The 11,556-nt window shown below is 38.7% G+C and overlaps 1 protein-coding gene across 2 annotated transcripts; it reads right to left on the minus strand.

Annotated features, from left to right (window-relative positions):
* Nucleotides 1–524: 524 nt before the first annotated feature.
* Nucleotides 525–9,165, minus strand: LOC121954123 (snake venom 5'-nucleotidase-like). 2 transcript variants are annotated; one of them, XM_042501460.1, is made up of 9 exons: nucleotides 8,718–9,165; nucleotides 7,910–8,132; nucleotides 7,200–7,388; nucleotides 6,767–6,964; nucleotides 4,495–4,649; nucleotides 4,287–4,395; nucleotides 4,037–4,186; nucleotides 2,826–3,026; nucleotides 525–1,512 (listed from the first exon to the last, which is right to left on the minus strand). In XM_042501460.1, exons 1-9 carry the CDS (start codon nucleotides 9,063–9,065, stop codon nucleotides 1,355–1,357), a joined length of 1,731 nt encoding a protein of 576 aa, XP_042357394.1. In that variant the 5' UTR covers nucleotides 9,066–9,165; the 3' UTR covers nucleotides 525–1,354. The 2 variants fall into 2 exon arrangements, with proteins under 2 accessions (XP_042357394.1, XP_042357393.1); XM_042501459.1 differs by having other exon boundaries at nucleotides 8,787–9,163.
* Between the last annotated feature and the right edge of the window lie 2,391 nt (nucleotides 9,166–11,556).

Genomic DNA, 11,556 nt, shown 5'->3' on the forward strand with positions numbered 1-11,556 from the left:
TTTGGCAGATTGTGAACGTCTAAATCACACTTCTTTTGCGATTTAGAGCAGTCAGTTTTTATCCTTATTTTAAAATTGGAAGCTGAAAACGTCTCCCTTCCTCCAAGCAGCTGTTTGATGTGTAGCTACACATTTGCAAGACAGAAATTACTCATGTATAAGTAAATAAACTTCCCTTCAGGTTTAGTAACTTGAGAATGTTTTATTAACTAAAAAAGTACTGCAGGACAATTAAACATATAACAGAGGGAGAATTATATAAGTTGTTATGAATTGTTGTTTGAAATAATAAAAAACACAACTTAATACATAATTAAAACAATTATTTAAAAACAACTATTCGTCAACTATGATTTAATGAGTTTTTATTCTTTTAATATATATATATATATATATATATATATATAAAGAATGATACCTGACAAAGTGCCCCCTAATTTCCATTTCATTATATCAAGCCTATAAAACTGCTTTAAAAAGATGATAGGAGAAAACAAATGATACAATCAGATGAGATGACAAAAAACAGAAGAACTGCAGTGTTCATTTATTCTATCAGCTCTGGATAAATATGTCAAATAGTGCATACAGGGGGAGGCTCAAAAAGTAAGTGCCATGGGAACAAAGGTTACAGATCATATTTTTTTTCTGTAGCAATACATTTGTTTTTGTAACTTCAACTCAACTCAAATATCGATAATAATTTATAAAAATTAGATTCAATAAGCAGTCACACTGCTTCTTTTTTTCTGCATAAGTGGCATCAAATGAAATTAACCTGAGTTTCAGATGGAAGGCATCTACACGACTGCAACAGAGCAAAACAACACCTTCAGGTATATTCAGGTGTATAAATACTCTTTTTTTTACATGTCTATTAAATAACAAAAAAACAAAGACATAGCTGCCAGGCAGCTTTCTCTCTGTTCATTATGTCACTGCCTTGCAGTCTTTGGGCTCTTTTATATTATACAGTAAAGCACTGTCTTGGTTTTTAGATATTCATAACATCTCAGTTCCTTTAGATTGACAATAAAAAATAGATTCAATGCACTTTTAAGTCTACCAAAACAATCATATCTAATACATTTTTACCATTTTCATATTTAAATTGTTCATTTTGCACATGTAAAAGATGTTGAAATATTGTTAAAAATTGATACTGTTCTTTAAACTGTTTAAAACACTGACTGACTGACTGACTACCTTGACACTGAACCTGCAATCCTGTTGTCAGCTAGTTATCCCTGAAGGCAGCGGGTTGGAAAGGCAGTTAACTAAGTCCCAGAGGAGTTCACAAGCAGCCAAATGTGCCCCTCAGTCTATCACTGTTTCACAGAGTGTACAAAGCCAATCAGAGGGTCAGGGACACACATAAACCCAGCAGCAATAAGCCAAGGTTGTGCGCTGTTAAGACCGCCAAGTTCCTGAACGTGATCCGTCCTTCCACTGCAGGGTACACACGCTTCATGTCCGAGATGTATTTGGAAAAAACAGAAATGTCCATGTCACCTGCAAGAGGCGGGAAATTGACAGCTTGATTAGCATTTGGTTAGTATTTTGTTTAATTTTCCTCATAAAATGTATGTCCTTGCTGCGCCATGCTTGTAAAACCACCTGTTCTTGATTTTTACAGTGCTGTAAGATCTGCGAGAGTCAGCTGCAAAGCAGTGTTAAAAAATATGCATCTGCTTTGGATAGAATGTAAGTTCACCAAGAGGGAACTTTGAAATGCTTTCCAAAGACATGTCAGCACTGATCGGTAAATGTTACCATGCAGTGTCTTCCTTATAGGACAGCTGCAGTCATTATGTCCATACGTGTCAGCTGAGTTATTGCAGTGGGGCATTTAAATGTGTAGATGGATGAGGAAAAGCCAATGCAAAAACTATTAGAATTAATTATTGCACAGAAAGAAAATATACACAAGATCGAGACTAATGCTGCATCTAGAATCCCATATTAACATGCTATTTAGTGCGCTAAAACAGTATGTGAGAATTCTTAGTAAGTCCGCAACCTTAACCCTGCTACTCCAAGGAAATACTTAAGTATGCAAACTCTGGACAACATTCATAACATGCAGCGACCAAGGCAGCTCTGTAACCTCAATAACACCTCAATACCTGTATAATAAAGTAAGCCAATATATACTGTACATACTGTTCAGATCAGTCATGTTACTTGCTATGCTATGTTGTTCTCTTCATTAATGTCTAACTCCAACATGAGTTACAGCTTCTAGATTTAAGACCTTCTCACATCAGCAGACGTGCTGAATATCATCTGTTAGTGCAGAATAAAACTCATGCACTTCAGCACCAATTTATTAATAAAAATTTGCATTCCTGTAGCATCCTAAAACTGTTGAGACTTTTCCATCAGGACCAAAGTAGTGGGCCAACTGATCGGCCAACAAATTGCAAACCCCCGTCGTAATCCACATAGTCATGCTTGGAGTGGAAATTGCTCGGGTGAAACATAGTTCAAGCTTAGGACTCCTCCCAAAGCAACATCCTGCCTTTCATAAATTTTCTGTACTAAGTGCTTCCTTTCTTTTCTCTCTTTCCTCTGTTTGCTGATGTTAATCTGATTTTGAAACCGACTTTTCAAGTGTTTTTCACAGGTATCTGAATGAAACATGAGATGCCAAGTTTGAAAAATCCAAGCCCGAGAGGCAGCTTATTGCAGTAAAACAGTGAAAGACCAGAGGTGAAACAGGCCTGTCAGGTCTCATTCACACACTGCTAGAATCAGTTTTTCAAACGAAACTAACTCTGATCCACATCAACCAGATTAATTTTAAAATAAATGCTCATCCCCACCTGTGTTATGCTTAAGTATCTCCTCTTTGATCATGGTAAAGCCATCACCTCCGTCCACCATGTACGAAGGCATGACCACAGTGTACTTCTTCTTCAGGTCTAATGGTTCATACTTAGGCACACGGCACTCAGTGCAGAGCATGGATATGGACACTACACGCTGGTTTGCTGGTTTGGAGAGGTCGTATTGAACCCGAATGCCTAAAAGTGTCAGAGAAGAAATGACAAAAACATTATGCTTATGTAAAGAAATACTTCAACCCCCAAATGATCATTTGTCTATCAATTTTTAACCCTGTGTCACATTGAATTTATGAAGCAAACATTGTTTTTCTCGCTTGCCTTTATGGTGAACAAAGACTCCAACAATGCAGAAAATTCTTGCTGAATTGAAGTCATAGGGCTCTGCATTTAATGACAGCAAAGCTAAGTCAAAATATTCATCTACAAACTCTTGTAGCATGCTCAGTGCTTCCCAAACAGACAGTCCTTTCCCGCAGGGAACCGAACTAAACTTATCAATCTCATCTTCAAGGTCAGACTCCATTGAAAAAACAGTAACTTAACCTCACTGTCTATCACTGCCCCAATTGGTAGATTTTGTTATTGTGTGACTTTGGTGTTCTAAAGGGTAAGTTCGGATTCATCATAGTCACATTACAAGACAAAAAGACTACAGATCGAGGCTTGGTCGACTAGCAGCTCCAACGTGGCTCACCTATTCAGCAAGGTAAAATGACTGTTTATGTCGATGGAGTCTGGCTTTGAAGAAAGCAGAGATGAGTTGCACTTTACTTTCAGTTCCTTGCCAGAAGGAGCCGTCTGTTTGTGAGGAAATGACCCTACGATTGTGAACATCTTTATATATTGATCACAACACAGGGTGAGTAATTGACACACAAATAATCATTTGGGGCTTAAGTATACCTTTAAGTAGGTACTGCCCCCCTGTAAACACCAGTAACAAGTAAAACACTTCAAGGAATAGTGTGAAATTTTGAGAAATGTATTTTCTTGTTAGAGACAAAGACACAAGGGTGGTGTTGATCTTCTCATCCATCTTTTGGCCGGAAAACAAATATGCATATTTACCAGATGTCCGTGTACATTTAATATGAAACCTGAGCACAGAGTGTAACAGTTAATATAATTGTAGGAGACTCTGGATGAAACGGATGTTAGTGGAGGTGTACAGTGGCCCGAAAACCGACCTGAGACTTGAAGAAATTCTCCAGACATGTCTCCATATCTGTGTATTGAGTATTCAAATGCCTTTAATACTGTTGATCCCTTAATCTGGACCAAGTCAAAGGTTCCTCCAAATGGTAAGACATTGAGGACCTCCTCCATAGTTATGGAACCTAAAAGTCAGAGCAAATACTTGTACATTAGAAAATGAAACTACAGCTGCAGCCAGCGCAAAGTGGCTTTTGTAATGAAGCATTTCTGTATAGAAACTACCATTTTTGTAGCGCTCGTCTATAGCTGCGCGTATGGCCCCACTGTTCAGCATACATATGCCCACATGATTCCATTTCAGCTCGCTTGAATACTTTATATTGTGATAAATCTGGAAAAGCAAAAAGTTTTCTTTTTTTTTATTAAACAGCTTTAATAAACTAAACAACCGAAAAACTAAGGCTGTTTGAAAAATAATAAGAATGATTACCATGGCATCACAGATCAGGTTTCCAAGGTTACACTCCCGATATCGACATTCTTCAAACGTCCCATTGAGGTAGACTAATGTCTGTCCGATATAATGCGAGGAGTACTGAGCCAAGTTTTTCTGCCACTCCTCAATGTCAGCAAGGACCTCTTGGTCTGTTACAAAACAAGTAAAGCTTGTATAAAGATAGGATTTATGAGAACATGAGACAGGATTATTTTATTAAACTCTTGGGAAAAGAACATAGATTAATTATGCATTCATACATGACCAGACGTAATCTAGATCCATTCAGATGAATAATCTACAAGTAGTAGTCCAAGTTTTTGGTTTAACAGCTGTCTAAACATCACAGCCATTACCTAAATTATTCCAAGATGTTCACTAATTATTGATTTACGTGCACACAGACTGACATGGTGAATCAAGTCAGGTCCTTTTAAATTCTCAAATCTCATTTAGTTCGATTAATTGTTTCAACCTTTTCGTCAAGATACCACGAGATTTCATTGATACCAGTTCCATTATCGATTCTGCTTACCGGTCCAGTTCTTTGTTGATTCGCCAACTGATTTCTGATGAATTTTCTGTGTAAAAAAATAGTTGGCCGACACAGGTTTTCAGCATAAATGCATCTGTTTTATTATCTCTGAGTCTAAATATAACGTTAAAACAGAGATCCTCAAGAATGCAGGTGCTGCTCGGTTGGGAAGCAGTGGCACTCACACGTTGAGTGTCATGGCATTCCTGGAGGTTTAGCTGATGTTGCATAGAGAGATGTTCAGCATACTGCTTGTGTTGCCACCCTTACTTGAAATTATTATTTTCCAAACATTACAAGCAGCACTGTTGTCATCTTTCTTTGTAAAATTAAGCCACAAAACATTTCTTACTCTCAAGTGTCCAGCAGTGTAGACTCATGAGTTTGACGTCATTGTTTTACCATAACTGTCAGAAAAATATGCCGGCTTCATAAAAGATTAGTTTAGAGGCATACAATTCCAAGGGATTAGAAACTGCGAATTGGTTGTCAACTGGAATCGGTTCTCGATTCACATCCCTAGTGATACTCTATCTTGAAATTTCAGCAGATGTGCCGCATGTCTGTCTGCCAAAGTTCTTACTTTGTTTATCATATCTTGTTTTGGTTTCATTTCCTGTTTTATTTTGTTGCTCATCTCTCCTCTCGTTTCAGATCCTCACTTCCTTTCTCTGATTGTCTGCCCCGCCCTGATGTGTTTCACCTGTACCGAATTATCCCCTCCTACCTTGTGTATGTAGTGTGTGTGCTCCCTGTGTCAGTTCGTCTCAGTCCCTCGTGTCTGTTATTCCAGGATTCCCTATTTTGTAAGTTTTCCTGATTATTCAGATCCTGCTTGTTTTTCCTTTACCTTTGTGCCTAGCCCTCGTTGGATTGTTTGCCTGTCTGATTGCGTACTAAAGTATTTTGAAAGAAAAGATTTTTATCTTCAGTAATACTTTTGAGTTCTTTGCTCTGTGAACCAGGCTTGTCACTGCAGCGTGTTTCAGAAGCTAATAAAAACACACACCTTGTCTACTTTTGACAGAGCCGTGGTGCATTGCACAGAGTTTTGACTGCTTACAGTCACTGCATGTAAAATCTAGATACAATATAATTATAAGGATGATTGTTCTTTAATGATTTAACAACCAAAACCTCCCAAAAATGGAAGAAACAATCTTGTCGCAGCTGGGCCCAGTAGAAATGTCCCTCCCAGCTCTTTTGCGGTCAAGACAGATGTGAAGATAACTAAAATATGGACTTATTCATCTCCAATTGGATCAACAGTATGCAAACACATCAGATAGATCAACATATCATATATGGAGTTGATCTGAAGATGATCCAGTTCAAAATGAAACCAAACTTTTCTATTGATGTCAGTTTTCATGCCATGACAAAGGTCAGAATGTGGCCTGTAACAGATGGTAAGACCTGTTGTTTTGGCTGATTTCTGGGTAACTTGTGGCTCCTATCGACCGATTAAGAAGAGTGAGGAGTCAGCAGTTGACGACGGTATAAAACAGTAAATGAAATAGATTTTTCAACTATTGTGAATCAACCATGAGAGGTCCTTGAGAATACAGTCATTCATGTGCACACAAAATATGAGGCTGATTGGTCCAGTAGTTTGTGAGATTAGCTGCAGACAGATGGATACACACATGCACATGCACGCACTCATGCACACAACATCAAAAGTCAAACATGGGCCCTTTGTAATTTCTGATTTGTGTTACTGCAGTCTACCTTGAGGTATGCTGCTGTCCATCAGGATGGGGTTTCCAACAGCTTTCTTCACATTTCCAGCCTCGTCAAAGGTAACTTTCAAGTATCCAAGGTACTTCCCAAAGGCAAAGGCCTGGACCACTGGCACGTCTCTCCCATCGTCAGACCTCACCATGAATGGGTAAGGACCGGCAGGTACTTCAGTGGATGGGGGGTTTCCTGTTCAGAAAGTTTGCAGTACACCGTTTCTCACATCCTGTTAGGTAAACCCACACTTCTTGCTCTTTCACTTTTCACCTGATTTGTTTCATCTATGAAGCACAGTTTAAATATCTGAGCACAGTGGAAATGATAAAAAAAAACAAATGATTTAAAAAAAAGTTTAAAGATACACGATAATTTATCTTTTATGCACTTTAATAGAGCTGAATGTAATAAAATAGGATTAAAATACCAGTGTAGAGGAATGTGTTTGTATGTCCTCCAATAACAACATCAACTCCTCTCACACGCTTGGCAATTTCTTTATCCATGTCAAAGCCAGAGTGACCCAGGGCGATGATCTTATTATAACCGATGGTTTGCAGCTTATTGACCTCAATCTGAAGTGCCTCCACCTCATCCTCAAACGTTAGGTGTGGGCCTACCACAAAGGGGGAAGACAAGAACAGAGACCGAAAGTAAATGAAACATCTGTGGTGCATAGAAAACAGTGGAGACACAGTGTTTATCACACTGTAAAAAGCTCATTGGGTGACTGGTCTGAGTTGCATCCACGTAGTAGACTCACAAAACTTTAACTCACTCTACACATGAACTGCTGCTGCATGCAACATTAATGTTTACTTAAAGGGAGTCTTGTGGGTTTGGTGCTGGTGATTTCAGGGCTGTTTCTGGTTAGACTAAAAGGATCTTACTCTTCAGCAAAAAGGCCTGTCTCTGTAGGGATCCTTTCCGTAATGTTGTCAGACACTTATATTAAGAATCTGAGCCTGTTGCAGCCTGCTTTTCAACGTCAGCCCTCTCTCTCTGTATGGGACCCGTGTAAAAAAATCCAATGACTCCATGAGTCACTTGCCAGAAAAACATTGGAAAATAGGTTCCAGGTTGGAAAATACTTCAGTTACCCTTTAACCACTTTAATCAAACAGGTTATGCTTTTACCTGGCTGGGATAAGAAGGGGGTCTCCACAGTGGTGTAGCCGACCACAGCAACTTTCTCTGAGCCAACGTCTAAGATTTTGTAGGGCGTGTAGCTGACACCGAAAGTTGCAGCCAGAGTCTTGTCAGTCTTTATGTTGGCACTCACCACAGGGCAACTTAAGTTTTGGAGGAAAGGGGACATAAGACCCTCCACTCCATTGTCAAACTCATGGTTTCCAAAAGCCTAAAATACAAAAGAACACAGATTTTTATCAACCATGTGATGCCTGAGCAAATTGGTTTGATTTTTCTCAAAAACATGGTAGGAGGGCGATATGAGTAACAGGTTACAAGAAAATAAGCATTAAAAAAAACAGCAAACAAGAAAATTACCTCAAGAAAGTACTGAAAAAAAAATTAAATTCATAGTTTTTCTTTGACATAATTTTGAAGTGATTCATAAATATAGTTTTCTGGACATTTTTTCCTCATTTTGGATCATACCTTATGATCCCATCCAGCTAATATTCAGATACATTTCTTGTCAAGCTGGTCATTATGTTTTTCCGGTGTTTTTGAAAGAAATCAAACCAATTTTCTCAAGTTTCAGAGGTTTAAATGCTAGTGAAAGGCGTCTGACTGCAGAATGAGAAAGTGATGTTAATCTAAGAGTTAAAGGGTTGACATAAAATCTCAGTTGAGTTTATCTAATCACAAATGAACTCTACACTTCTGCTGTTAAAGCAAACTGTATTTGGGAAATGCAAAATAAGTGTTACGAAAACAAACAAACAAAAAAACAACAACAAACATTTGAAAGAGTATTAACCATAACGTCATAGCCGAGTTTGTTCATAAAGTGTGCAGCTTCTGCTCCTTTGTAGTAATTAAACCAGACCGTTCCCTGAAACTGGTCTCCAGCATCCAGAAGCAGCACGTTGTTCTCCTTTTTGCGGATCTCCGACACTTTAGTGAACCTCCTGGCGACCCCAGCGAAGCAAGGACCCGTGTCTGGACACTTCCCCGAGTCCTCGCTGGTCTCCTCGATCCGTGCATGGTTGTCGTTGGTGTGAAGCAGCGTTACCTCGAAATCCGACGCTGCGCCCGAGCAGTCTGATAAAAGCAGAAAGAGGCAGAGGGAGGTCAGGAGAGCGCGCGGAGATGTCCAGACACTCATCGTGTGGCTGTGCGTAAAAGCGCGACAGTGACACGGAATGTAATGTAGTTTAAGAAAAAGGCGTGGGCATTTCCAGTGAAGTAGAGTGTGTTTCGATAAAGCGGAGGAGATACCCACAAAAAAAGTGGTTACAAAGAGTTACAACTGTTATGACGTAACAAATGAGCTTTTAAATAGTAAATAATATAGGCTTTCTAGATTTACGAATGCTTTATAGAAAATCTATTAATGATTACAAACATTTTATTTTTTTAGAAAGATACCAGCCTCAACTTCATGTTGACCCCCCACCCAGGAGAAAAAAAAAAGTTTTTGCACTGTCCGTCTGTGACTTATATCTTATCTATAAATACAAGGACGTACATTGTCAGATTTGGTGCACTTTGGATACACAACATGTACAATATTAATAAACTTTGATTTAAAAAAGCAGACAGCAGTCTGTGACTCTGTGAAGCAGCGAGATTTCAGCCTTGAGTAGATCAGGAAAGGGGGACAGGAAAAAGTTACACGTACCAAACAAAAACACCTCAAGCATCAGATATGTAACTTTCGGAATAAAAGCTTTGTTCCTGCATGGGAGGGTAGCCTCAGATGTGACGTTTGGATGAGCACTTCTGGAGAAAGCTGGAAACTAATCATTGGCACTCACTTTTGCCTGCAGGTGGTAAGAGAAGAGAGGGATGGACAGGCCCTAACAGACACAAGCTACATGACTCTTTGTTACATACTGAAGAGATACATTTACTGCTACAGACATGTTTAGGATCGGTTTTCAGATGTCAATTCTCTTCTTACACACTAGACCTTTAATGTGTATCTTGCATTTCACTGCTGTAGATGTTTTCAGTTGTGTTAAATTTAACCCCTTTATATACTTTTGGGTATTTTTCTCTACAGCGATGCATCATAATCTGTAAAATCATTAAGTTTGAAGTGATAATGTCCAGTGAAAACAATGCATCTCTAAAAGTCGACTTTTTATTGTGTCAGAAAAGCAGCACTGTCTTCAGCTTTGTGACGATGCATTTTCAAGTACGTCAGACTTGAGGTACTTGAAAATGCATCGTCACAGCATTTGAGCAAGCTCTGTGGGCGGCAGATCCCATCCCAAAGTTAACGATCACTAACGAGAAAAATAAGCTTTTGACTTGTATTGGCTTAGTATCTAATACGTTTTCAGTGATAAAAAGCACTCTCTAAGTAGACTAACCAGCCTTCTCAGTGTCAGTTTAAGATTTTTATACATCTGCATAAGATACCTTGAGATGGGATGGGAATATTGGAAAGAAATATGGTAGTCATTATAAATCACAGTTAGAAGGTTATTTATTTTAGAAAAAAATATACATAGATACTGTAATGATACGCATGATAGTAATAGGTCACACACACAATATATTAACTTTTTAAAACTCCAGAATCTGAATTTCTATGTGTGTTGTCTTTTCCGAGGCAACTCTACCTCTGTTGTAGAGTTTCTTCTTTTCCATGAATACAGAGAAGTCAGCTCTCATTTTTACAAAGCAAATGGAGCTGCACTGATCTGTCTGTTCTTTTGAATACGTGAACCTCACCCTGCAGCACCACTTAGTGGAGAGACTGAAACTTAAACACTAAAAGGTAATCAAAGCTTGTTCAAAGAGGAACACTGTGGCTCCCAAATATTATTTCCTTATTAATTTAACACCTATAAAGATATATAGCTTAATTTAATCAAACCACTTATTCAGTAAGAACTGAAATATCCTCATCAGTACTGGGTGGGACTGCTGGGCACAGACATGAAGCGGGGCCGCCACCTCTCCCATATAGGAGCAAAGGGCCTGAGACTGGCCTTTGCAGACTCTTTTTATTTGTGACAGCCTTAAGAAAATAAACAAAGAAAATAAAAAACAATTTCTCAAGCAAGAACGAGAATATAAATAACAATAATAATTTCTGTCACGTTTACATTTCCCTTAAACTGCTATACAAGTGCAAACCATTTGGGCCGTGAGCATCTATCCACAGAAGTGTCTGGTAAATGAGATGCTGCTGAAAATGTCTTATGTATGAGAGACAGAGTGAAAAACAAAAAGAGAAAGTTCTCAGTGATCAGGGGGAGAAATCAACATCAACCAAACTTGACACAACAATATGAAAGAACCCAGTGAGCCATGAAAATGGAAAACATCTTCAAACTAGAAACACCCAAGCATGATTGAAAGTGGCGTGCATCATTGCACAAAGGTTTGTGCCTTAATCTCATTGGCCTTTGCAGGAATGCTGAGTTTCTCTCATGTTACCATCCTACACTGTTCACTTAGAAGCAGCAGATCAGGAAGAACAGCTACTACCAGGTTTATGCATGAAGTTTTACAGCAGCAGAGATCTTGTAAATGACGTAACCACGTTTAAGTTCATGCATATATGATTTAAGGATGCACATTAAATCGTGTGTTCTTGAGAATGAGAAAACATGCTGAATGTGTTTGCAGCCATCAGTGAC

This window comes from Plectropomus leopardus, chromosome 14, assembly GCF_008729295.1.
Source record: "Plectropomus leopardus isolate mb chromosome 14, YSFRI_Pleo_2.0, whole genome shotgun sequence".
In the NCBI taxonomy this organism is placed as follows: Eukaryota; Metazoa; Chordata; class Actinopteri; order Perciformes; family Serranidae; genus Plectropomus; species Plectropomus leopardus.